The 27293-nt window shown below is 45.8% G+C and overlaps 1 protein-coding gene across 1 annotated transcript; it reads left to right on the forward strand.

Moving 5' to 3' along the window:
• Positions 1-4685: 4685 nt before the first annotated feature.
• CHRNA4 (cholinergic receptor nicotinic alpha 4 subunit) lies at positions 4686-25821 on the forward strand. Its single transcript, XM_021527264.3, has 6 exons — positions 4686-5354; positions 6477-6628; positions 9991-10035; positions 10126-10235; positions 18742-20122; positions 25231-25821. The coding sequence occupies exons 1-6, from the start codon at positions 5294-5296 to the stop codon at positions 25354-25356; spliced, it is 1875 nt and encodes a 624-aa protein (XP_021382939.1). The 5' UTR covers positions 4686-5293; the 3' UTR covers positions 25357-25821.
• Positions 25822-27293: the final 1472 nt, after the last annotated feature.

A 27293-nucleotide genomic window follows, 5' to 3' on the forward strand; every position in this document is an offset into this window, starting at 1 on the left:
TCTGGCATTTACAAATAAGATGTAGAGGTTCATCTGATCTGTAACATGAGCCCTTTAATAGTTGTAGAGCTGAAAGTCTTAATGAGGCCATGACTTTCTGCTTTGCTTCATTTCCTCTTTCAATGCTTGGCTCACTTTGTTTGTTGCTTTGTTTAAGCACAGCCAGAACCACAAATCCTCCTGTTGCTTCATTAATAAGGAGCCTTATTCAGAAATTCCCAGGATATGCCTGAGTGAGCAACAGGAAGAAGAGAAATCCAGAGAGGAAGAAATGTGTGGATTATTGTGTTTTCTTGGCATGATGAGTCATTGGTCAGACAAAAAGAGAATCAATGTGCTGCTGTGGAGGACAGAGGTGGGAACAAGTCTGGAGATAGAAGGATTGAGAGAATTCCCCCTGCTCTCCATCAGCACAGGCTGTTCAAAGGTAAATACAGCTGGATTCTCCCCAGAGCTTCGTTATGGAGTTAATCCTGCAAAGTTCTGAGCTCCCTTAGCTCCCAGCCTGGCTGTGTGTGAGAATTCCAAGGCAACACAAAAGATTAATGCATGAGGGCTCTTGTGCTGGGATTCAAACCCTAAGGAGCACACAGAGAGGAGGGGGAGATGCTGCACTGGCCCCACTGCCCTGCTGGGGGGGTGCAGGTCTGTGCTCCAGCCCCACTGAGCATCTCCTCATGGATGGGCTGCACTGGCTCGGCACTGGGGGGCCTTGGAGTGGCTGTCTAGAACAGAGGCTAGACAAGATTAGAGAGCAAAAGCAGGTTTTTATTGAAGGCCTTCAATAGGTACACCTTGGGCAGCCAAAAGCCTCCCAGAGGGGCTACACCCAATGGACAGTGGTCCACGAGTTTTTCACACAATTATAAGTTTGAGCCATTTCCATATCAGGGGTTAATCCTCCAATTACAGCTTCAGGTAATGAAGTTATATACCCCCAGTTTCCTCCTCTCCCAACTTACATTTTGTTTATACTTTTCAGAACCTGAAACAGTAGGGTGTCCTTGAGTTTCAGGCCCAGACAGGAATTGTTTCACCTGAATAAAATGGGAAGGCAGTAACTATCAGGCTGTGCAGCTTTAGAGTTATTCCCTGAAAAATATAAAAGCTAGAATCCTAAGGCATCACCCTGACTGGACAATGTGTGCCTGTGGTGTCCCAAGTACCCAGGGCTGGCTGCCAGGTGGGTGCTCACTGCTCTGGAGGGGACTCTCGTGGGAAGTGCAGCTTTGGAGCATCTCAGACGTGTTGGCACACCTGGGTTCTCACTGGGGTGAGGTTTAGCAAAGCCCTGGCACTGCCTTTCTCTGCAGGTTAGTGCCACATGGGTGCTCCAGGTAATAATAAGAGAATGTGGTAGAATTCTGTGACTGAAACAAATCCACTCCATAGCAAACTTCCAAGAAGATGAGAAGCCTTGGAAAATCCTGGGCTCCAAAATTACATCTACTGCCTTAGAAATAATCATTCCTACATTCACAGCCAGCATCCCTCCCCTCTGTGTGCTCATTAGGATTTGAATCCTTTTACATTCCAACAGTGTTGTTTTACTGCTGTTCTCACTCCCATGCAGGTGTCTCAGCTCCCCTGCATGGCCAGAAGTCTCTTACACAGTAGAAAAACCTTTGATTTAGTTGAAAATGTCTTTCAAAGCAATCTTTGACTTCAGAAACAAACAGAAATGAATATGAATCAATCAGAGTGACTCTTGAGAGGCCAGCAGTACCTCGCAGGTTTCCCCAGAGGCAGGTGGAGCCTGCTCTGCTCAGAAACAGCCCTGCAAGTCCCTCTGCTCTGCTCATTGCAGGGCACATGTCACTGAAAGGACAGCTCTCCCCTCTCACTGCTGGTTCTCTTCCTTCTGCTGGTGCTCCACCTGGAGCCTCTGTTGATGACAAAGCAGTAAGGAACAGGAGAGGGAAATCTTTTTCACAGGAATGAAGAGACAAGGAAAAAAAATCCCCTTTGAATGCAAAGCTGGTGTTTCTCAAGCATTCCATTAACCTGCGCTGTCCCTCGTGCCAAGCTCAAATGGGCAACGGGTAAGGAGATATTATCATTATAATGTCTCACTCTGGTAGATGTAAACATCCCAGTGACATTTTACAAAATAAACAGAGGTCAAGGGCTTGCCCTGGAGAGCTGGCTGTGACATCCAAGACAAGATCATGGAGAGAGAGCAAATTCAAGGGAAATGTGCAGTCCTGGATTCTCTGGTGGTGCAGCAGCTTCTGCCTCCTCGAGCTGAGTTTTTCAGTATTGAATGAGGCAGGAGAGGGGGCTTAGGCACAGTTTATGTGCAGGCACCCCCCTCTCAGGGACCCTCAATCCACTTCTGCCAATGACTTCTATAGAATAAAAAAATATTTGAGAAAGGTTTAAAGCAGACAAGAGATTTACGGGAGTGCAGAATGCAAGAAGGCACAATCAAGACTTACCAGATCCTTGCAAAATCACGGAATTCCACTAAATGGCTTAAAACTGATCTTGTTACTGGCTTGCCCTTTTTCCAAGGACAAGTCTGAGATTTCACTGGAAATCTTAGGGAAACACTGCCTTGTTTCTGTTTTGCTCAGTCTAGAATCTTCAATGGCTGGGATGTTTGAATCAGCTTTTGTGAACATCTGGATCACCCAAATTATCCACATCTTTTTTGGACAAAGGAAGAAAATAATAATGAGGAGACTCAGAGCTGGGTCCCTGGAAATCAAGCTGGAGTTGCAGCTTTCTGCCACAATAAAAAAAATAATTAAAACCTTTAAATAGCGTCTTTTGTTCCAGTCAGAGTCCCTTGCACATGTACCAGTGGAAGTCATCACCTTCCAAATTCACATAGGAGCTGATGGAAATTTTGTTATGGCCCAATGATGCAGAAAGAAACTGGCAGTGAGATTTAACAAGGTCACTTCAAGGCACAGAAACCACTGTAAAATATGCTCATTCCACACATGGCCAGCGAGGTGAGGGATAAACGTTTCACTCATAGGAAATAATGATTTACGATTAATTTCCAAAAGAAGGAAATCCTTTTTTAATCAAAATAATTTATAGGGTTAATCTAACAGCAGTGTTCACTCGCCAGCATGGAAAGCCAGGCAAGGTGAAGATGGATGGGGTTTGTCCATGGGATTTGAATCAGCTCTGCACAGGAGGGCCTGTAGTCAAGGATACCTGTATTATTTATGGCCAAGGTTTTCAGAAGGGAATAGTTGATCTTGCATCCCTTGGGTTTGGCTGCTCGGGGTGTGACCTGTGCACAGCACCAGCCTCACTGAAAAATGGCCTTTAGAAATCTATTCCCCACTATTTGTTGTGTTTGGTGCTCAGGGCTGGCTGTAGGTGGACAGAAACCCAGGATTCCCTCATTTAATGCTGCTGGGTCAGAACTGAGCAAGGCTGGACATAACAAGGGGTACAAGAACCTGCAGACTTCAGATTCCACAGAGAAAAGTCGTTTAAAGAAATGCTAGGAGTTTTTTTAGCAGTTGTTTTTGGGAAAGTGCCTGCAGTAGGAGACAGGATGATGCTGTTTTAACCCTGGTGAGGAGTGATTGCCCCTCTGCTCCTCTCTTGCTGGAGGTGCTCAGAGCTGCACAGGACCTGCCTCTCAGGATGTGTCCTACGCTTCAGCTCCCAGTTAATTTGATCTCACATCTGCTGCTCATTAAATTAATGCTGTATGGTTCCCTGGAATGAGCACTACAGATTTTTATACCATGTCACTGGTGCTCAGGTGCTGCAGTGAGGGTCAGGACTCGGAAAGCAAAGCAGGAAATTGTACAGGAATCCATAAGGTGAGAAAATAGGGTGTGATTTGTCACGGGAAATGCTGATAATTGTTGAGGAAGAGATAAGAAAACAAGACAAGTTGAGTTTGGTACTACAGTGATATTATTTATAATCTCACTACAGACCTATTTTCTCTTGTGACTTTAATCCTCCCCATTTGCAGTGAGCAATCTATTATATTGGAAGATATTTGAGATGCTTTGGAAGTAGGAAAAGTATTATACATAAAATATGTGCCTAATATTATTAGAACAGACTCTGATTAATTTTGCAGCTGGCAACATTACCCTTGCCTGAAAATTAAATCCATTTGCTATCCGTGTGGAAGTAATTGTGTTAATATCAAAGCTAGTTTTGAAATGAAATGGGGAGAGTTCCACTCCATGTCTCCCATGCAAGGAATCAGGGATATGAGATGAAGGGCTGGAGTAATAGTTCCTTGCTAACATAAGGAGTCATCCTTTCCTCCACCAAATTTGAAAGACTTTAGTAGAATTATTTTTTGTGATGTATTTAAGGTACATTCAAATATAGATAAATCCAAGTGACCTTGTCTCAGTCTCCCCCCTGGTTTGCAATATTGCCCGTGGGAAGACAATAATATTTGTATTTGTACTACATGTTTGCACAGCAGAGCCCTGTTCTCCTGGGCAGGTTCATCACCCCAGTAATTATTGACAGCAAAGATACGTGCCCACGCCAGAAATATCTCAGTCTAATTACACTGGAGTGATTTTGAAAAGCATTTGGACGAGATTAAAGAGACAGCTTTCGTTAATTAAGAACTGTTTGGGCTTCCGGTGCTGTAAAGATCCCAGCTGGCCCCATATGCACCTCTGGCTGCAGCTGGGCTCTGGATCTCCCCCTTTATTTCTCCTGCAAAAGTTTTCCTCCCTGCAGCCTGTTTGCTGAAGCGCAGGGATTCTCTCCTCCTCCTCCTCCTCCTCCTCCTCCTGGAGGCAGGAGGCGGGCAGGTCTGACTAGATTAAATATACAAACACGCTGCGCTCACTCTGCTCCGCAGGCATCATCGGTGCCCATCAGCTGCAAAACCCGAGCAAAGGCTGCCCAAGGGCTGGGGGGAGGCTGAAAGCAGCAGCAGCAGCAGCAAACAAACCAGCAGGGAAGAGAAGGGAAGGGAAGGAGCAGCAGGAGAGCCCAGGAGGGCTGGGCACCCCGGGCTCTCGCAGCAGCTCCCCGCAGCCCTGGCACATCACCTGTGAGTAAACGAGCAGCAGCGTCCCGGCAAGCAGCATCCTTCGAGGAGGAAGAGCTGGAGATCGCTCGGAAGATAGAAGGAAAAAAAAAAAAAAAAAAAACAACAAAAAACAAACGAAACAGAACCAAAGCACCAGCTTTGCATCCCTTTTGCAAAAGCAAAGCATCCCCTTCCCAGAGGGAGAGAGCGAAAGGAGTTCGGGGGAATGAACCTGGAGGATCCAGAGACTCAGAGCAGAAAAGTTGCCCCGACGGGAGACTCTGCACACTGAAGCTCTGCTCCACGATGGGATTTCCCGTGCCTAAGGGAAACCTCCTCCTCCTGCTGTGTGCCAGCATTTTCCCCGGTAAGTTTGAGAAAGCTCTTCTCCCGTTGCTCTGCCCTTTGGCTCTTTCCTCCCTTATCCCTCTCAAAGACACGCTGCAGAAAGCAGCAGGGAATTTCCCTGACTCCTCCACTCTTCTACCCCAGCATTTCTGGTCCCCCGAGCATCAGCCTCTGCTGAGCAGCGCTTTGCCTTTATCTTCTGCTCCCTGTCTGATTTGATGGAGAAAGGGTTAAAGCCACTGTGGGAAGGGGACAGGAGGGAGAATCCAGACGGGGGCTCAGCATCCTGCTTCTTTTCTTCCCTGGGTAAAGTGTGTTAATGTGTCTCGGGGCTACAGCTCCGGCTGGGGAGAGCGCAGCCAGCGCTCAGCTAATGCTTCCCTTTGTATAATCCAGGGCAGCTAAAGACTAAGTAGAAGCCATATTCCACGAGGGACGTGGGGACAGCCCCTGGCTCCCTCTCCCCTCTGTCTGGTACTGCCGGCACAGGAGTGCAGCTCCTCCGACAGCCTCTGGATGAAACGTGGCTTTAATTTTTAACAGCAACCAGGCACCTCTGACAGCTCCCAGAGCCTACGTGCGGGGTCAGGGCTGCTCCTTGCAGCCTCCAACTTTTAAAGTTATGCCCGAGCAAAACTGGGATCTTGTTATCCAGCTTGTGCTCTCCACCTTCTCCATCCTCTTCCTTCTCCCGTTGTTTTTGTGAAATATCCACTAAGCAGGTTAAAGAGTTGAATTTCAATCTGCTTTTTTCTGCTATCAGAAATGCCAGTTTTTTAATATGTAAATCTGATCCACAATCCCTAGCTCTCGCTGGAGGTTGCTTTTTCATTTTTGGCTTGCCCTTCTAGCATCCTTCTTTCCTGCTTGCAGACTCCAACTTGCCACAAAGTGGCCATAAAAATTAGACCAGATTCAGGGAAGAATGGCTCATGAAGTGTTTTCTATAGGTATCACTGGGGCTGCCACTTCCTTCAGACCAACCCTGCTCTGTAATAGTGGGTGAATAGAGCGAGGAATGCCTGGCAATGTTGGGGATAGAGGGGAGATAAATCACCTGATTAGCATCACCCTCCTGTGCATCCCCAAGCTGTGGTGTGCCAGCCCTTGGATCTACAAGTGTTTCATTCCTTCCCCACAGCCTTTGGCCATGTGGAGACCCGAGCCCACGCTGAGGAGAGGCTCCTGAAGAAACTCTTCTCTGGTTATAACAAGTGGTCCCGTCCCGTGGCCAACATCTCGGACGTGGTCCTCGTGCGCTTCGGCCTGTCCATCGCCCAGCTCATCGATGTGGTACGTGCAGCCTCTTTGTGCAAAAAAAAGGCCAAAATTAACCAGGCTGGGCCCTGGGAGAGGCTCCTGGTGTGTGGGTTTCACTGGTTTGGGTTGGGCAGGCTCTGCCCTCAGCAGAGAACAGCAATCATGCACACAGACCTGGTGGAACACGGCGGGGACTCCTGAGAGTAGCTGGCCATCAAAGTGGATCCTTTACTCTTCATTTACTACAGGCAAAATCCCAAATTCCCTGTCAAAACCCATGGGACTGATCACAGCAGGGCAGTGGAGCCCTGGGACCAGAGCTGTGCTTCTCTGGCATTTAGAATTCTGGCAAAATAATAAATCAAATACCTAATTTGGAATTTGAGCCACGATCATTAACGCTAATTTACACAAGCTAATAGGGACAGTGCTTTGCACACCCTGGGAAGAGAGATTGCCTGAAGAGGTTTCTGCAAATGAAAGTTTTGAGGGTTTTTAGCTAATCTGGCAGATATTAACAAGAAAATTCTGAATGTTTATTCAGACAGAAGTCACACATGCAAACTGCATATGCCCTGTACAAGATTGCACTGAAACAGTATTTATGGGATTATTCTGGCACAGTGTGTTGGGGTCAAGTGTTGGACAAAGGAGGTCCCTGCCGGGCTGCAGATGCCAGACACACTCACACGCTTTAGAGTTTGTGCAGATCTTGCTCCTGCATTTCTCTCCTTCCTGTCCCAATTTGCATGTGGCACTCCCATGACAGTGTGTGTGCAGCTGCACATACTTTGAGCAGATATTGGGCTGGCTTTCATGAAATGGTTGGGGTTGGAAGGGACCTTTAAAGGCCATCTTGTCCAAACCCCTTATTTTTCAGAAGAGGGGACTCCCTGTCATTTTTTTACTGCAGTTATGTGGCAGAATGAAAGGAGTGGTGATGCCCCAGCCCTGGAAGTGTTCAAGGCCAGGCTGGATGAAGCTTTGATCAGCCTGTTTTAGTGGAAGGTATTGGAGAGGGTTGGGACTGGATGAGCTTTGAAGCCTCTTCTAATACAAACCATTCTGTGGTTCCTGTGAAAATGGAAAGAATAATGCAACCTAAAGACATTACTGGTGTGGGACAATCCTAGCAGATGACTCTCCACAGTTTTATATTTTGAAATCAGATTTTTGAGATTAAAAGGAAACAGCTGAGATGGTTCAGGAGGTGAGGAATCCAAGACACCAGTTGCTGGAGAAGCCATCCACTTCCAGCTTTGCAGCACAGCAATGGTCCCCCCCTCCCCTCCTCACTCTTATGTCAGCCTGAGGGATCCAGGGCTTTTTGCAGTTGCTAATGTTGAAGATGCATGGTTCTCATCTGAATAATTGATAAGACTAAAGATAAGACATTAGTGACTGTGGAGGCATGAGAAAGACTCTCCATTATGAAGCTGCAGAATTGTGGAAGACGGGGAATCGATACACCTGCTCCACAGAGCTTTCCCAGCTTACTTAAGAAAAATTAATCTTAAAACCATGTCAGTGGTTAGGAGTGCAGCTCACAGGCAGAGCTGTGCTGGGACCTGTGGGCACGGCTGGAGGAGAGCTCTCAGCCCTGCTGCCCCAGTCTGTGACTGGTGACACTCCTGCCACCACTGTGGCTCTTCAGCTCTCTCCCCCTTCCCCACAGTGACAGTTTTGGTGCAAACCCTGCTGCAATTGTTAGACACAATGCTCAGCTCCCAACGACAAGGAGTCTGAAAGGGAAATCAGAGCTGTATTCAAACCCCAGCTCCTGCTGACAAAAGCTGGGGGCAGGGGAAGAGAAATCAATGGGGAACTCTACATTCCTGCATGTCCTTACCTTACCCTGGAGGGTTTTCTAAGACCAGGAATAAGGGGGGAGAGGTCAAATACATGTCCAGGAGCAGACACATTTGGACTCCTGTGCCTGTGTGTCTGCAGGACCTCACTGCTGTGCTCACCTTGAGAGAAGTGGTCAGGCAGTGCAACACCCCCATGGCTGTGGGGTCACTGCTGCACCCAGCTGAGGAGGAGCTTGGCCATTGTCACATTCCAAACCCCTCCCAGATAATTCCGTGGGACTGGAGCTGTGCAGGAGCTTCCACCAAGGGTGGTTCCAGGGAGGAGAATTCCAGGAAAAAGCAGCACCAGCTACACTGGGATGCTGGTGGTGTGGTGGAGGGGCTGTGGTGGAGACCCTCGGGTGATTGAATTGCACAGTGGTAAGAGAAGCAGGTTCTCAAGGAGTGGTCCAGGTCATGGCAGTCTTCATCTTCCATCAGCAAAGAAGCAGCTGGATGTTTTCTCTCCCTTTGTTTATCATTGAATTGTTTTTGTGTTCCTCCTTCCTCCATGTGCTTCTGGTCCCTAACCCCAGAGCAGAGAATCTCTGCTCAGGTTTTACACCTGGTGCCACAACAGCAATGAGGAGGCTCAGGGAGGAGGAGGCAGAGCTCCCCCCAAACATCCTGAGTTTTAATGTTCACAATCAATCCTGAACTGCCACAAGACAAGGTTAATGATGAGCAGTTTGCTGTCAGCTGAGCCCTGCCAACTCAGCTGAGTTTGGTGCCAACCGAGGCAAGAGATAAAAACCCCACACAAATAAACCCTGAGCTCTGCTGGGACACTTCAGTCAGACCAGCACTGGGCTCTGCCCACATCATTCATCTGAGTTACTTACAGAGGGCACAAAAGGCAAGCAGCAAACAGTAATTAACTCTACTGCAGTGCTGCCAGCATTATAAATGCCTGACATTATTTAAATATGTATATACAGTCTACTATTTCTGCATAGAAAGTCTATCCGTTGATGGAAATGCACCAGGCTACCCAAGAATTCCATGTCAGCAGAGGAATTACTCAGAAAACCCAATCCATAGCACCACAAGCTCATGTATTTGGTAGAAGGAGAAATGCTGCTGAGCTTTTTGTTTCCAGAGCTGTGTCCATGGATAATATTTCATAGGAGAACACCCTTGAAGATGAAGCTGGAATCCACCACACGTGTGTGAGTCAGGATTTCTATATCCATCACTCCCCTCCTTCAGTGCTCAGGTCAAAGGCAGTCTGGGGAGCTTTTTCCTCTACCTGGTATCATCATCCCAGGCTGAATCCATCAGCACTGAGTAAAATCCCAATAAATTCCAGTCCATCTGCTCACAGGATTGCTTAGGTGCAGGCTCAGCTGTTCATTGGTATCAGACAGCTGTGCCCTGTCCCATGTCAAATGACAGAAACATCTGCTTTTGATTTCCAAGACAAAATTACATTTATTGCAGAGGTGATTTGTAATTACATAAATTAAATACAATTAAGGGAAATTAAGAGGGTTCTTTGGGCCATTTAATCTGCTCCTCTAACCAATATCTGATCTTCCATTTCAGGATGAGAAAAATCAAATGATGACCACAAATGTGTGGGTGAAACAGGTGGGTGCCCCCAAATATGTGGTTTTCCATGTTTATTTTTGTTTTTTCTCCTGAACTCTCCCAGCTTTGTAACCACCTCATTTTTGGCAGGAGTGGCATGACTACAAGCTGCGCTGGGACCCCCAGGAATATGAAAATGTCACCTCCATCCGAATCCCCTCGGAGCTCATCTGGAGGCCAGACATTGTCCTGTACAACAAGTGAGTGTGAGCACTGTGACCAGAGGGCAAACCCATCCTTGCACATTTTCCTCTGTTCATGAGCTTAAAATATTTCCTGCAGTAATTCCACTTTATTTTGTTCTCTGTGGTTGGAGTTCATGTAGATTCTATAACGTGCTTTAAATTATATGACTGACATTCATCACAAGGGCTTTGCTCTCCTAATGATCCTTCCTCTGGGCAGCCAGTTTTGTTGGGGGATGCCAGGTATTGTTTTCTCTTCACATATCAGATGCACAATTAAGCTGGATTTGAGCTTTCAGTCCTCTTCAATTTCATTTCACCCAGGAGCTCTCCCCTAATTCATCACCATCAACTGGAAAAGCCAATTACTGATGATGGGCTTAAATAAGGAAAATATGCTGAAACGTGTCAGGCTTGTGCATCTACAAACAGGGGATTCAGGTCAGCTAAATACCATTCTGAATTGATTTCTAAATAGGTATTTGTTCCTCACTGCAGATACTTGGAAGCTGTCCCTTGTATGGACACTTCCCAGGGAGCAGGTTGTGGTTTTCTTTCTTTCCTTTGGAGCCTGTTGATGTTCTTAGAAATGCTGCCCAAGTGCCAAGGCTGTTTTCTCCCTGGAGCCCCACCACAGCTCTCCAGTCTCCCAGGATGTCAGATATCCCAGTCCCCCACCCGAGCACAGGCCCCAGAGAAAACACTTGCTGCAGGCATCAAAGAAAAGCATCCTTGCCTGTGGCTGACACTCAGAGAAAGCCCTCACAGCAGCAGCCAGGCTTGGTTTTAATAAACAGTCGCCTGGTTCTAGCTTGATATGATTTTGCTTTTGTTTAAAAACCAAAATAAATGGCTAAAGCTGGAATCTGTCGAGGGGATTGTGAGCTTTGGAGACTGCAGGGGCTGTTATCTTTCCCATTAGCTCATTCTGGATCCTCAGTGGTGTGGAGTGATTGCAAACCTCTCGGAAATCACTGCATCCTCACTGAGCACCTTTCAGAGATTAGCCCAATGGAAATGATTCATTCAGAGGCACTTGGACCTTCCTGCCCTCCAGGAACACACTCTGAGCGTGAGTGTTGCATCAAAAGTGTCTCACTTGGCAGCCAAGAAAGGTGTTCACAGCTTCCACTGGAAAGAAAAAATAATGTCCTTGTCATTCTCATTGTTTAATTAACGACAATGGCAAGGGTTATTATTTTTGGAGCTTCTGGTGGTTGTTGTGGTGGACCATGATGCCAAAAGAAATGATGTGGCACAATCCCTGCGTGGCCTTTGTGCGTCAAACCATCCTTTTGCTGGAGCTGCTGGCACAGAAGAACCTGATATGTCACCTCTGCTTCCTCTCCCTTGGCTCAGCACAGTTGATGAGGATGGCCAGGGAATAACGAATCACAGGACGACAGAATGGTTTGGGATGGACAAAATCTTAAACATGATCTTATCCCAGTGGCAGGGACACCTTCCACTAGACCAGGATGCTCAAAGCTCTGCTCAGCCTTGCCTTGACCATTTCCAGGGATGAGGAAGACTCCACGAGACCTTGGTATCCTTTATATCTCTGGACATTTTAGGGATTCATGCTGAAGACATCCTCCAGATGTCCAGGACACCCCGACCTTGAGCTGGCAGCCTTTGGCTCCTGCCCCTCTGCCCCATTGTTTTAGCTCATTGTTGCTGTCATTTGAGTCTCTACAGGGACTCCAGGGGTCTGATCTCCTGGCCACAGCAGCTACTCCAGAATGTCCTTCCCAACCTCTTCTGGGCAGTGAGAGTTTCAGTCCTGCCCACCTTACTGCTCTGACTTGCAGTAGCAAATCTGGCTGTCCTGGCACCTGCTGACACACAGGGAGAGCTCATGCCTCAGCTCCCCACATCCAAGCTGCTTCCCTCCCTTGATCCATACCTAGCATTAATAATCATGCATTCATCTGTTGGTTGTCATGAGCCTATCATGCATTTTTAATTTAATTATCCACGGGTTAAACATGGATGTGAGCTAGGCACCAGACACTAGTGGGTTTCCATGAATCCACGTCTTCACTGCTGTATTTCCCTTTGTTCTTATACAAAATGTTTTCTGCCCTGACATGTACTTCTCTCTCCCACCTAACTTCCTGCCAAACACATCTGGAGCTGCAGCCAATATCTTCATCAGGTTTCACATATTTTAGGGACTGCAGGGCAAATGCAAGGCAAAACCTTCAGAGCGAGGGGACACCAAGGTGAGGCTCTTTGGCACAGGATTTCACCAACTGCATTCCCAGCCAGGCCTTCTCCTGGTGGGCATCTCAGCTGGAAATGATAGTGATTAGCCATGGTGATGCTAACAAGGAGGCCATCTCATATTTTACACATGTATATGTATAGTTTAGAGGGAGTTTAACATGGCTGCACATGATTCTGGGTCTCTGAGAGCAAAAAATGTGCAAAGAAACCTTGGTGGAAGAGAGCGAGAGGCCACACTGACCTTTTGCTGTCTTCAGCCTGTTTAGTGTGAGCTAATTATTGCTTACAACATTATTAAAATATGGTATTTCTATTGGATGCACTCCTTTAGGAAAGATTATACAAATACCTCTTCTGTTTTAATCGTGGGTTATATATTACAAAAATGGTAAAATTTCAATTGATTGCAGAATTGCATCTTTGAGGAAACCGAAACCTTTGTTGTGAGGTTACTCTCATATCTTGGCTCATTATTGTAAAAAACATTCAATTTACCCACTCTCGAGACCCAAATTAAATCAGTAAATTCAGCTGGTTTGGCCTAGAGACTAAATGTAGTTGTCAACATTCATAAGGAATCTGAAAAGAAATTAATATCCTACAGGGAAATTAATATGCTGCTGAATTTTCAGGCATGATGAGATAAGTTCCAAGACTCTGCAAATAGTTTCTACTGGATGTGACATAACATATGTACAGCAGAGGAATATGAGTTCCTCATAGTGAAGTGACAAAGTGTCCTCTTTGCCAAAAAAACAGGCTGTTCCTTATCTGAGGTTGTAAAGGCTCTTCAGGCACCACCAAATCATTTCTAAATGAATTATCTAATCCTCTGCACTGATTTGTTTTTCCATTAATGAATGGCTTTGAAGAACATTTTACTTTTTCTTTGTATATTTGAAGTACAAAAAAGTGAATTGTATTCTTTTCTCTAATGAAGGAATGAGCTCTTGGGGGTTGCATTTTTTGTTTGTAGTGGGGTTTTTTGGGTTTTTTTTGTTTGTTTTTTTTTTTCTTGCTTCTCCACCACTGTGTTGAGTCACTTGTTCAACATAGGACCTCCAGAGGAGAAATCCCTGGAAGCACAGGTTTGCATCCAGGTGCTCCAGCTGTTGAAGGCAGTCCAGGGCAATCCAAGCCCACATCCTTAAGCCTGATGCTGGTTTTCAGCTGGATGGTCATGGTATTATCACAGCATTTGTCTTCTCCAGCCTGGTGATTGTAAAACCTGGGAAGAAGCTACTGGGAATATTGAGAATTCAGAAGTTTCTCTTTTCTTGGTTTTTTCTGGGATTAACTGTTCCAGAAAGTAATCCCTGCCTTAGAATCCACAGTTACCAACAAAAAAAACCCGAACAAACCCAAAAAAACCAAAGAAACAAAAAAGACAAGATCAGATGTGAAGGAAAATCAAATACAAATGCCTGTAATTAGGCACAGGAAATATCTTGAGGAATTCATCCAGTGATAAAATGTACACAAAGGGATTATTAGACTGGAAAAGAATATGTCTGTTAGTCAGCTTTTTAAAATCATGGAAAAGCAAAGAGTTTTTTTGAAAAGTACTCAGCACCTTGTTCTCGTGAACTACACTGTTATGTTTGCAACCAGTTAGATTTATGGAGTAACACTGGTTTCGTGACTCATCTCAAAGCTCTTTGGAGGAGAAATACCAAAAGATGCCCCAGCGTAACCTTTAAAATTGGAAACATGCTTGACATTTTTCTTTATGTGCATTGGCACAGACCTCCTTATTCTGCACCAGCTTTATTTATAATAGGCCAAGAAAAAAAAAAAAATCACTGATTCACCCTTCAGTTCTCCTGATTCTTCTGGCAGGCTCAGTGGTTGTTTTTCTGGAGAGGGACATCTTCAGATGCTTTGAGGTTTGCTGCCAAGCTCTACCCAGCAATGCAGGAGCTGATGGAAGGAAATCTGCAGAGGGATCCCTCTCCTGGGCTGCTGCTCTGTTCACGCCCAAGGGATGCTCTTACCATTCTAAGACAGAGCAGGAGCTCTGCCTTCAAAATGCTGGCAAGGATCCTTGGCAAAGGGGAGAATTGGAGCAAAATGCACCAATCCAGCAGAGCCAGAGCCTCCTGCGACACCTGTGCTCATTCTAGCACAGCCTTTGCTGAGGATGGTGCCTCTTTTGCTGAGCAACAATCAAAATATCATTAATTACTGCTGGTTTCTAAACACCTAAACCCAGCAAAAGCTGGGATGTGGCTGAGGGAAGTCCCATCAGGGCCCACACATCTCCCCTGGGCACCCAGGAAGTTTTGTTCCCAAGTTGCCAAGATCCTGGATATATTTAGAACCCAGCTAGGTGAGGTCCTGATCCTCTTGTAGCTGACCTGCTTTGAGCAGGGAGTTTTGGGCAGGAGACAGTTCCAGAGGTGCCTTCCAAGCAGTGCATTTGAGTTATTTGGTAGCACAAAACAGTATATATTTTCCAGTAAATATTTTGTGGTTTCCCTTTGAAAAGAATTTTAATCTGAACATTCCAGAAGCAGCTCTATAATATGTACCAAAAAGGTGCAGGCTTCTAATACTACCATTTTTTTCTTTGTTACTGCTCTTTGATGAAAAATGCTTTAAGTGAGGACATTCTACTCTATCCATATATGTGTATAGAAAATTTTCACGCTTTTAAAGGTCTGTTTGGATTTAAATTGAGTCATCAGAAATTAAAATAAATATGTGCCTCATTTACATGCACTCTGAAAACACTTAATTTTGTGAGATGCTGTATCTCCCAACTGCAGGAAAATAGAAAGTAGAAAAAGAAAATAAAAATTCTCCGTCAGCAGAGCTTTTTAGTAGAACATAGCTGGTAGATGTCAGTAAAGCAATGCCATCCTTAAACCCTTATAAACTTAGGAGATTTACTAGAGCAGCCTTTTTTCTCAAAATGAGAAATCAAAGGCTGCAGGACACAGCAGTTTTTTTATTTTTTGAAAAAAATAAGTAATTGTCTTCTCTCTTTCTTGGTGTGCACTGCTGTGTTTGACTTAAAAATATAAGAGCTCCAGTTCTTTATTACTGACATATTTTTAAAGCTGTCAGGTCAGAGTAACCAGGAGAGCTTGACTATCTGAATTCTTCAGCTCTTGTGATGTTTGCCTTGCACTCACGCCTTCTTCCAAATGGATTTTCATGACAACTGTCACAACAGAGTCATCTCCACTGAGTGAGATGACAACGTGCTACTGCTCTGAAGGAATGTCTGCAGATTTGCTCTGTCCCACTTCATCAGGTCTCCCACCTTCCTGTCTCAGTGTTCACCTGGTGCACTCAGGGCTGTGGGAACAGGAATGGGTTTTCCCACGGCAAAGCTGTCCAGAAGAACACAGGGCTTCCCCAGTCTCCCAACTGCAGACTGAGCAGTTGGTTATCTCACCTCCATCACTTGGAGATTGGAAAAAGACTTTGGGAAGCACTCAACAGCCAGGTGACCTTGTTTGCTCCCTCTCTCATGTGGAGAGGAGCAGAATCAAAGTCTCCTGCAGGAGGGGAGGGAGAATCTCTTCAGGCTCTCCTTCATGGGCAGGCTGCCAGCAGGCACAGCTTCCATTCCACTAAACATAAGCTTGAAGGTCCAGTGTGGGTGGAAATCTTGGGGAAGGAGGCAAAAATACATGGATGCAAGAAGGGTGAGACAAGTGGGAATACTGCCTTTGCATGATGTGGCTGGCTGGGATGTATTCTATGTACACAACATGGCTGATTTACCCTGCTTACAAATTCCTCTGCATTGAACTGCAATGAGAAATCCAAACACACTCAGTAAAGTCAGGAGTTCCTTCATAGTCCTGGTAGGTTGGAGAGGCTGGAGCATCCCAGGGTGTTTTATGGCTCCTCAGAGTCAATAACTGACTAAATCCAAGGAGATGTTCTGCAGCTGGTTTCACTCCTGCCATGGCACTGCAGGCAAAATCCAGCCTGGAAGCAGTGCCAGTATTATTTGTAAAAACATGTGGGCCAAAGAGGACCCAGGATGAAGTTGGGTTTGTTAGGCGAGCAATTAAAAAATAGTAAAAAAATATATTCCTCATTAAAAAGCAGATAATTTACAGAAACAAATGATACACAAGATCTGCAGCATCACAATGGTTCCATCTACACTTGTAGAAGAGGAGTGTGGGGATCACACAAAAACTGCAAAATTGCCAGGGAAGGCATTTCTGGGAGTGAAACAGAGTTACATGAATTATTATCATTCCTGGATGCAATTTTAGAAAGAGTTAGGTGTGTTTTTTCCCAAGAGTTTTCAAAAGAAAAATTCACATCTGTGTTGTTTATCAGGCCACTTGCACGTTGCTCTACCTAAGAAGGGAAACACTCATAGTGGATGCTCATAATCCCTTTTCTCTAATAAGATCCAATTAAAGATATTACTCCATTAATGAGTGATTTAATGATGCCTCAGAGATATCATTAAATGCAGAATCAGATTCCATATTCCTACTGAGATTTAAAAAGAAAACCAGCAAGGACAGAAAGCACTGGACTGTCACTTGCTGTGCATGTTTCATATCTCAATCTGGCTTTACTATGCTCCTGGCAAAACCCAGATATAAAAAAAAAGGTGGTTTTCAGCCAAATCACATGTTCTGGAGTGTAAATTAGATTTAAGAAAGAAGAGTTAGGACAGGAGCTGGATGGATTGTACAATGGCCCAGGTTTGTTTGCTTCAGAGTAGATCTCTGTGCTGATTTTGTCTTAATCCCTCAGTGAAAGTATTGTATGTAGCTTCCACTCTTTTTTTAGTGTTTTAAATATTTTGTGTTCTTTTTATTTGTCCAAAATCTGCCCCAAATAACAAAAAGAGCAAAGAAGAGTTTAGTAAAACCTGGTTCTCCACCACACAAGAATTCTGAGTTTATTTTTCCATTAATTCAAGCAACCTAGAAAATTGTCTCAAGGACATCTGGGCTGTGATCCTGAGGCCTGGGGACGTTTCCATCTCTGCCCAGAAACCACATTGGCCAAGGCAGCTCAGCAAGTGCCAGATCCTGCCACTATTTCCCAATACTACACCAGTCTCATTTTTAGGATGTTTCACAAGTGGAAATGTGTGACGTGAGTTGTGACACAGGCTGCCCAGAGAAGCTGTGGCTGTCTCATCTCTGGAATTGCTCCTGGCCAGATTGGAATTGGATGGGGATTGGTGCAACCTGGTCTAGTGGAAGGGGGGACAAAATAAACCTCCATGGCAGGGAGTTGAAATCAGATTGTCTTTAAGGTCCTTTCCAACCAAAATAATTCTGTGATTCTATGAAACTATCAAAAAGTCTTTTTTTTTTTTTAATTTTGCTTATAAATGAATGGTCTCCTAAAGAAATTAATTCAGAAAGTTCCTGTGCCTTCTGCAGCTTGAGGAGCCCTGCTGGATCACCCGTGTGTTGATGATCTTGCTGCTGGTAGGGAGGAGGAGGGGAGTGTCCCCTGTCACTGCATGGCTGCTGTCAGGGCACATCTGGGCACTGAAGCAGCAGAGCAGGGCCCAGGGATTTTGGCAACTGCAGGCTGGGCTGGCTCCAGCCAGAAGCACGGGCAGGAGTAGAGAGCTTTATGTTCGTATCAGCCTGAATAATTCATCTCAAGTTTTTAGCAGAAGCTCTCTTCCCTTGCACAGCCTGTCCTTTGTCTGGCAGTGCTGCTGTTTGTAACTCGGGTTCTTCCTCCAAAAGTCTGGAAAATACAATTTATTCATACAATTCCAATACAAATTCCTGAGCTGTTATATATTTATCTGATAACCCCCAGCTGAGGGTTCCTGTGAGAAGACACCACAAAAGCCAATTCTCTTCCTAACTGGGAAATCAAAAGATTAATGTTCATTATTCCTACTAATAGGATGTTCTTGCTGTTTTTCACATAAAAGACTGGGTGATTACCCAGCTCTCTTTCATTTTTAGCAGCTGTCACAAATAATTCTGCCGAGACCACAGACACACTATCTGATACTACTTCCTCCCTCTTCTAAAAGAAACCCAACCCATTCCAGAGCACATCTGGGAAACTCTGGGGAAAACCTGTGTACAATCACATCAAGGAACTGACTTATGGCAGGGGAAGGCTGACATGTGCATGAATTCCAGGACTTGTGTAAGCCAAGAGCTTAAAATGCACTGGACAGGGTAGATGGATCCAATGTTTGGACATGATGTGCCTCTTGCATCTCTCAGGTAATTTGGAAGCCAGGCACTAAATATCCTATTTCCTTAACAGAGTTGACATGTCCTAGAGAAGTCTGAGCCTTTTTTTGTCTTCCATCTGTCCCCAGTGCTGATGGTGACTTTGCAGTCACCCACCTGACCAAGGCTCACCTCTTCTATGATGGGAGAATTAAATGGATGCCCCCTGCTATTTATAAAAGCTCCTGCAGCATCGATGTCACCTTCTTCCCCTTTGACCAGCAAAACTGCACAATGAAGTTTGGCTCCTGGACCTATGACAAAGCCAAGATAGACTTGGTGAGCATGCACAGCCACGTGGACCAGCTGGACTACTGGGAGAGTGGGGAGTGGGTCATCATCAACGCTGTGGGCAATTACAACAGCAAGAAATACGAGTGCTGCACAGAGATCTACCCTGATATAACTTATTCCTTCATTATCCGGAGGCTGCCGCTGTTCTACACCATCAACCTGATCATCCCCTGCCTGCTGATCTCCTGCCTGACGGTCCTGGTCTTTTACCTGCCCTCTGAGTGTGGAGAGAAGATAACCCTGTGCATCTCCGTGCTGCTGTCCCTCACTGTGTTCCTGCTGCTCATCACGGAGATCATCCCCTCCACCTCCTTGGTCATCCCTCTGATTGGGGAGTACCTGCTCTTCACCATGATATTCGTTACCTTGTCTATCATCATCACTGTCTTCGTGCTCAACGTGCACCACCGCTCGCCCCGCACCCACACCATGCCGGACTGGGTGAGGAGGGTCTTCCTTGACGTAGTCCCACGGATCCTTTTCATGAAACGTCCCTCCACAGTGAAGGACAATTGCAAGAAGCTCATTGAATCCATGCACAAAATAACCAACGCACCGAGGCTTTGGTCCGAGATGGACGTGGAACCCAACTTCACTACCTCATCCTCCCCCAGCCCCCAGAGCAACGAGCCATCACCCACCTCCTCCTTCTGTGCCCACCTCGAGCAGCCGGCCAAGCCTCAGCCCATCTGCAAGTCCCCCTCTGGGCAGTACTCTGTGCTGCACACAGAGCCCATACAGGTGACCTGCTCCTCTCCACAGCCCTCCTGCCACCCCCTGAGCGACACCCAGGCCACCTCTGTTTTGAAAGGCAGGTCACTGAGTGTCCAGCAGATGTACAGCCCCGGCAAGGCAGAGGAGGGGACAATCCGCTGCAGGTCCAGGAGCATCCAGTACTGCTACCTGCAAGAGGACTCTTCCCAGACCAATGGCCACTCCAGTGGCTCTCCAGCCTCCCAGAGGTGCCACCTCAACGGGGAGCAGCCCCAGCACAAGCCCCCTCAGTGCAAGTGTAAGTGCAAAAGGGGTGTGGTGGCTGGCACGGCAGCCCAGGGGAGCAAGAGCCATGGCGCCAAAGAGCAGCACCTCGTGCTGATGTCCCCAGCCCTGAAGCTGGCAGTGGAAGGGGTTCACTACATCGCAGACCACCTGCGGGCGGAGGACGCGGATTTCTCGGTGAGTATTCCAGCAGAGCCTGCTCTCCTTCAGGAAGTCAGAAATGAGCTGCTAAGGGAGCTGCAGCAAGCCTTGAGCCGTGCAGAGGGTGTACGTGTTGAGGCAGGCTCAGCCATACCTCTAGTGGGGGTTTTGGCCACTGTAGGCACAGCTGGAGATGTCCTTGGGGTATTGGAATGATGGCCAAGGGAAAAGCACAACCAGGTCATGGCTCAGGGCTGCTCTAGAACAATGGATTCCCCAGCAAAAAATAGGAGTGAAGTTGCTGTTAGGCAGCAAAGAAGCAGTTTGGTTTGTGAGAGACCCAACACGCAGCCATCTCAAAGAAACAGAGACTTATTCCTTATTTAAACCTCTGACAAATGGGGACTTCACACTCCCTGCTTTTTATTAATCACTGACAGTGACTGTGGAGCCCAGGAAAGCAAATTGCCCAAGCAGGCTGTGGGAAGCTGTGGGGGTACTGGTGAGTCTGTTCAGCTCTGCTCACGTATCGTGATGCGATTCCTCATTTGTGCACTTCCACTGGAGCAGTTGGCTCTGTGCAGGGAGGTGGGGGAACAAATTTCCTGCTTATTCTGTGGGGGTAAATATGGCTACAAATAAAGGGAATAGAGGCTGAAAGGATTTCTTTTCATGGAGACAATGATGCACTGATAACAAATGCCACATCCTTTCACAGCTCTTTCCTGCAGGACAGATATTGTGTGCTAGTAATTATGGTCATAATGAAAGGAGGCACAAGATAACCTGAAGTTAGTCATCTTATTAAAGAAAAGTCTTATCTACCTTTTTCTGGGCAGATCCATATGCAAAAGCTGCTTTTTAGCTTTGTCTACAGTTTAAATTTCTTAAGATTTAGAATCAGTGCAAGTCATAGGGTGTTTATACAAGATTTCCTGCACATATAGAGTGTCTTTTATTCACATTTTTTACAGCACTGAGCACTAGCAAGAAAAGCTTAAATACTACTGTCCATTTCTATATTCTGGTATCATAGTTAAGGGCCTCTGCTCTTCAATGGATTTCACTTCACAGCATCCCTTTGAGGAAGGAACTCCTTATGTTGAGTTACAGCCAAAACACAAACTTTCTATTCAAGGTCACAGAACCAATCTGTGGCAGAGATGGGTTGTGAATCCTCATCTTCATTAGTTGCCAGTTCAAAACTCCTTGCCAGGGTAAAGCACTTCAGAAGCACATTAGGAGTGCAGGAATTAAAGTCTGCTCTCTCCCTCTGGCAACAATCACAAGTAAAGCCTTGGATGTCAGTTGAGTTTAGCTCAATTTTTTCCCCATGGTGCAAATAAAAAAAATATTACACCAATAATACTTCCCATTTCAAATGATTCTGCCTGCTGAGTTGGTTGGTGTTAACAAGAATGGGCTCAATTAATATTTTGGGTTCCTTCCTCTTAATTTTTTTAATGAAGCAGTCTTCAAAAGCCGCACATTTTCTTCTGACACCTTCTGCTGCTCTTCCCTCTTAAAATTAAGTGATCATCCTGAGGAGAAAGCTATTTACAGCACTAAACATCAAAAGCAGAAGAAAAGGAGAAGCTTTGAGCCTTTGGTCTCTGACCCAAGCTCCTGCAGCCCAGGCTGTGAGGAAAGGCTGTAGGAAAAGATCCAGCAATGAGCTGTGGGCAGCTTTGTGGGCTCCCCTGGGACTCGGGGTGACCTTTCTCCACTGTTCCACAGCAGCTGTGCTTGGCACAGAAGGCAGAGCTTGAGTTTTCGGATAGAGGGGATAATTCTGACTCCATTGTGGGGCTGCACTATTTTCTCTCTCTGGACCCAAGTAACACAAAGTAGGAAAGCACATTTTTTTTCTCCAGTAGAAATGAAAAAGAAGCAGGAAAACTGTCTTCTGGAACTGAAATATACAGTGAGGAGTAGAACTGATCTAATGAAATGAGAATTTATTGGGGGAAAAAATCAGTACTCAGAAATTTGCTTTCATCTTAAAATCAAATTGTGGCATTTCTTCATGGAAGTCTTCAATAAATCTATCAGCAGGCCCCTCTGATGCAGCTACTGAGACACATCTCGCAGTCTTGTGGGCAATATTTCCAGAGACATTCACCTTCCCAGAAGAAGAACAGAGCTTCTTTTAAGTTCCTGTTTCTTTATTTTTTCTCTAAAGCTCCATTGCCACAGGGGCAGTGCTTCTAAATTAAAAGTAAATAGCTCATTTAATTAAGTGCTCCAGCAAAGAGAAAATGGGAAATGCAAGAGGCAGTTGTTTGTTACAGAAGGATATCTGCAAACAATACAGGCACAATGGGGCGCTGGGGAAAACACACGGCTGAATTGTCCCAGCATAAGATGGAAATGCCATTAGAAATTAATTACAGACTGAGAGGCAAAACAAGTTCCATGTCACACATCAGCCAAAACAACCAGACAGCACCAGCACCATCTGGGAGGTGGTTCTGTCCATGGCTGTGTGCATCTCCAGAATGCTCTGATATGAAGCCATTTAAAAATAAAATGGGAAGGAATAAAGCTGAGGGGCAGGAAACAGGATAATCTCACAGGGTTATTTTTAACAAAGTACAATAAAACCGCCTGGGACTGCTCTAATCTGTATTGCAGACTCTGGGTCCTGGGCATCAGATGTCACCAAGGCACCTCAATCCTCCACTCACATCCTGAGGCTCAGACCCACAAGGAGCTGGACCAGGGCAGAGCTGCAGATTCCCACTTTTCAGGAGTTTGGGAGTGGAGGAATCAGCTGGTTCTTCCCCTGATTGTTTCCCGAAAATATTTTTGAGTGAGCTTCTTGGAAACTAATCAAAATAGAGGTCAGGGGTTGTGGTGGAAGATGTTGGCTGCTGCATGGATGTCAGAGAGACGTCTGTGGATCCACATGGGCTGCTGGACCACGAGGAAATGCTGCAATGGTGGCAGAACAAAAAACAAAAAATCCAGATCATTTTCTCTCCCTCATCCTTTTTCTTTTTTTTAATTATCTCTCCATAATTTCCAATTTCACCCTCTGTGGTCTCAGTCTGAAGCTGGATATTGATTTTACAAACATCTGATGCACTCCCAGCCATCATTTTCAGGATGGGCTCGGTATTTCTGCATACACCATTACATTAAAAAGCAAATTCCTGTTCAAGTTGTTCATCCCCCACTCTTCTCTTCTTTGCTCAGAGAGAAACTCATTAAGTTTCTTTTCTTTGTGTGATCTAGCACTTATATTTACTAGCATAAATATTCAAAGAAAGTTATTACACCAGAATGAGACATTATTTACTCAATGCAGCTTTCCAGCTGAACATCAGATGGGAAATTTCAGATTTGCTTTACACATTGGTTACATCATAAGACATTAATCCCATAAAAACAATCATCCAGGGCTTGCTTAGATGCCTTTCTCATGAGGAATTTTAAGCATAGAGACTCCAACTCTCAGCAAATGATGAATAGGTCAGAAAATAACAGCAGCAAAAGGGAATTATCCACTGAGCTCTTATCACAGAGCTGTAGAGTCACGGAATGGTTTGGGTTGGAGGGGATCTTGAAGCTCATCTCATTCCACCTGCCATGAGCAGAGCCCCATCCAACCTGCCCTTGAACTTTCCAGGGATGGGGCAGCCACAGCTTCTCTGGGCAGCGGTGCCAGGGTCTCAGCACCCCCACAGGAAAGGATTTCTTCCTAATTTCTAATCTAAAATACTACATTTCAGTTTAAAGTCATTCTCCCTTGTCCTGTCACTACATGCTTTTATAAATTTGAATAAATTATACTTCACAACCCAAGGAAATGATACAATCTTGGGATGAGAGAATTCCTTCTGATTTCAAGGTTCAGTATTTTTTTTTTACTTATCCTAATTACAGATGGTTGTGCAGAGGGCTGTACAATCATAAAATATCATGATTTTTCCCAGGAAGGTGACAAGATGCAGGATGAACATGGTTGTTTTCTCTGCCTATTCAGTAGTAAAGGCTGGCTTAACTCAATGCTGGTTTTAAAAGGAATAAATCTATCCATTTAATGAAAACATTGAACCCATTCTTACACTTTTGACAACATTCAGGTATTCCTGAAATTGAAAATGATTTGTTCAGAGAAAATATAATATGGTCTCCAGTGTGTGCCTCATTTCCCAGCTCACAAAGCTGCTCACTGAGCCAGGGAGCTCAGCACCACTGTACCTGTGGAAACATCCTCTGCTGCAAATGGCATTTCACTGACAGCTGGATTGCTTTCTTTACCAAAATGCATTTTTGGCAGCTTCACTGTCCCTGTCTCCTTTCACCATTCACAGCCACTGGGGAGGCTTGAGTGGGCTCCTGCTGAGATGTTTTCCCCAAAGAGCAAGGCAGCGTGACAAATTTCAGCCCTCGGGTCTATTAATCACCAAGTGGGAAATTGTAGGAAATCATAATGGGTACAGTCATATCAAATAGAACTTTACCACCTGATCAGGCCTCTTCCTGAGAAAGAAATTACTAATAGCAATGTAATAAAAGAGGTTTTCATATATATATGGTTTCTTAATGAAGCAGTCATTTACGATTTCTGCCTCATGGTACTAGAACTCCCCAGAGAGGAATTGCTGGAAAATCCTCCCAGAGCAAGGCAAAAAAGGGGATAAAGGAGGGTGAGGGTACTTTTATTTGCTGGCTCACTTTCACTGCTTATTCACCCAAAGCTGTAAATCCCTTCACAGGAAGAGTTTGGCTTTGTTACTCTGTAAGCAAATCTTTTTATGAGCATGGGGAAACAAGTAATTTCTTATCCCCCCCACTGCCCCAGCTTGAATCACAGCCTCATTTACACATCCAGTTACAGCTGCTGATGATGAAAAATGGGAGAGTGAGTGTGCAGATGGCCTTAATCATCCACAGAGGTGTGCTATCCATAAGGATTTGTGACTTCACATGCACACCCCTGCAGTCTGGGGATCCCTCAGGTGATTGATGAATAAACCTTTGCCATTTTATAGGACCACAAAGTGTGAGTGAGACCTCCCCCTCCAATCTCTAGAATTATATTAAAATATCCTACTTTGGAGTAAAGCTCTAAGAGTTTTCATAAATCTTAATCTCCAGTAAATGTCAGTAATTGGCCTCTCCCCTCTGTGTTCCAGGTGAAGGAAGACTGGAAGTACGTTGCAATGGTCATCGACAGGATCTTCCTCTGGATGTTCATCATTGTGTGTTTGCTGGGAACTGTTGGGCTCTTTCTCCCACCGTGGCTGGCAGGAATGATCTAAATATAGCACCAAAGGGAAGAAATTATTGTCCCACTATCCCACTGTATGGATTCTAGTTCACCTGGAAGGAGAGAACAGAGAAATGGAGGCAGCCCTTTGAATAATTCACTGCGTGTCCATACTTGAGCTGCTCCCGAGCTCTTGGGGAATCCTTGCCGAGGTCACATTGTTCTGCCAAGCCATTTTCATCTCCTCCATCTAATTTAGGGGAAAAGTTCTTATCAAAGTCTGTACATAGCATGGTGGCATTCATTGGCATATACTCAGCAGAGTAAGAACACGAGCTTGTCCCTACAGCAGCACAGAAAGGGGTTCTGCATCCACAAACGAGCCCCTGGCAATAGCTCCAGTCACCCTCAGCAGTCTCACTGTGCCCTGCCCAGTGATTTTGCCCTGTCAGGCTGAAGTCTTTCAGGACTATGCCCCTGTATGAGTCATTTTATAAATAAAGTTCCAAATTTGGGATACCTGTGCAGGATGTGGTCTGTGTTCAGCTGGTAAAGGCAGAGAGTCTGGAAAGGTTTAAATGACTGCTTGGGACCATCAGTGATCATTAGCACAGCAGATGCAGATTTTATATAGATTTTACTTTGGCCAGTGCCCTCCAGGAACCGTGGAGTGTGGGGCTGAATGAGGATCAGGCAAATGGAGGGAGGGTTTGGGGTTAAGACTGGGATCACATTGTCAACACTTTAGGGTACTTTCAGAGGAAATCTCCTGGATCCAAGTTATGGCTTCTGCAGAGGGTCACCCTGAGCTAAAACCATTGATGTAGGTGGGGAAGGTACCGAAGACATGGGGAAGCCAGACAGAAATCCAGGATGATGTCAGGATAATAAAGAAATGTCCCAAGGTCACCTAGAGCAGGTTATTTAGGTCACAGAGAGACTCCATGATCTCCCAGGCAGCCTCAGTGTTCTGCCACCCTCAGTGTAAAGCAGTTTTTCCTCATGTTGAGGTGAAATTTTGTGTCTTTCAGTCTGCCTAGCTCAGTTTGGTCTGGCTCACTGTTCCCATCCTCAATGCTGGGTGCCAGCTGGGAGCAGCCCATAGCCCAGTGTCTCCCTTCTTCCTTCTGAGCTCTGAGGCAGAAGGGCTCCTGAACATTTTACCAGTGTGTGCAGGCAGAGTCAGATGTGGTCTAAAAATCCTCTAAAAGCTGCCTCAGGACCTTCCATGAGAGCACAACTCAAAGACCAGGCTGTGGCTCTGGGATCTGAGCTTTGCCCAGTGCCTCCTCCACACCCAGCTGGGATCAGCACTCAGGAGACTCTCTGGGAAATGGGAAGTTTACCCTGCCCTGAATTTAGGGGAATACACTCCAGGAGAGGCAGGAGCTGCCTGGGGAGCAGCACAGAGGGTGCTGGCAGGAGCCAGAGCCAGGTGAGAGCCCAGGTGGGACATGTGCCACCGCTGCGTGGTGGCCTGGCACTGCTCAGAACCAGAACAATGGGGTTCAGAGACTTCTCTGAAATACAAGTTACTGCACTCAGCCCAACAGCACAGGTTAGAAATCATTGCAGTGATCAGCCTGTGAGGCCTCATCTAAGGAACTACAAGTGACCTCCGTGTTCACAGATTCAGCCGAGCGCTTAAAACCTGTTGGGCTGGCACGGAAAGCAGAGGAGCCTGGCTTGGGCCAGCTCCACAGAGCTGTGCTGGCACGGCGGGAGCGAGGCAGGCAGGGAGCCTGAGGGAGCCGGAGTGAGGAGAGACCCAGCCTCTGGAGATGCTAATTTATCCCTTTTCACAGTCCGTGAGTGGAAAACAAGCAGTCGAACATCTTCAAGGCCTGGTGCTCGGGGCCCTCGGTGCCACAGCCCCGCGGGGCACGGGGCGAGCCCTCCCCCATTGGGAATGCAGGCGAACCCAATGGGAAGAAATCACGATGTCTGACTCAATTCAGAAGGCTGAATTATTTCTTTATTATAACTATG

The sequence above is a fragment of the Lonchura striata genome, chromosome 20 (genome assembly GCF_050655825.1).
Source record: "Lonchura striata isolate lonStrDom1 chromosome 20, ASM5065582v1, whole genome shotgun sequence".
Classification (NCBI taxonomy): Eukaryota; Metazoa; Chordata; class Aves; order Passeriformes; family Estrildidae; genus Lonchura; species Lonchura striata.

What these genes read in the sequence shown, in the direction of transcription:
- CHRNA4 (XM_021527264.3), top strand. Translation starts at nt 5,294, where the DNA reads ATGGGATTTCCCGTGCCTAAGGGAAACCTCCTCCTCCTGCTGTGTGCC. An exon ending in GTGTGCCAGCATTTTCCCCG is followed by an intron (nt 5,355 to 6,476) that starts GTAAGTTTGAGA and finishes CCTTCCCCACAG; the next exon opens with CCTTTGGCCATGTGGAGACC. An exon ending in TCGCCCAGCTCATCGATGTG is followed by an intron (nt 6,629 to 9,990) that starts GTACGTGCAGCC and finishes CTTCCATTTCAG; the next exon opens with GATGAGAAAAATCAAATGAT.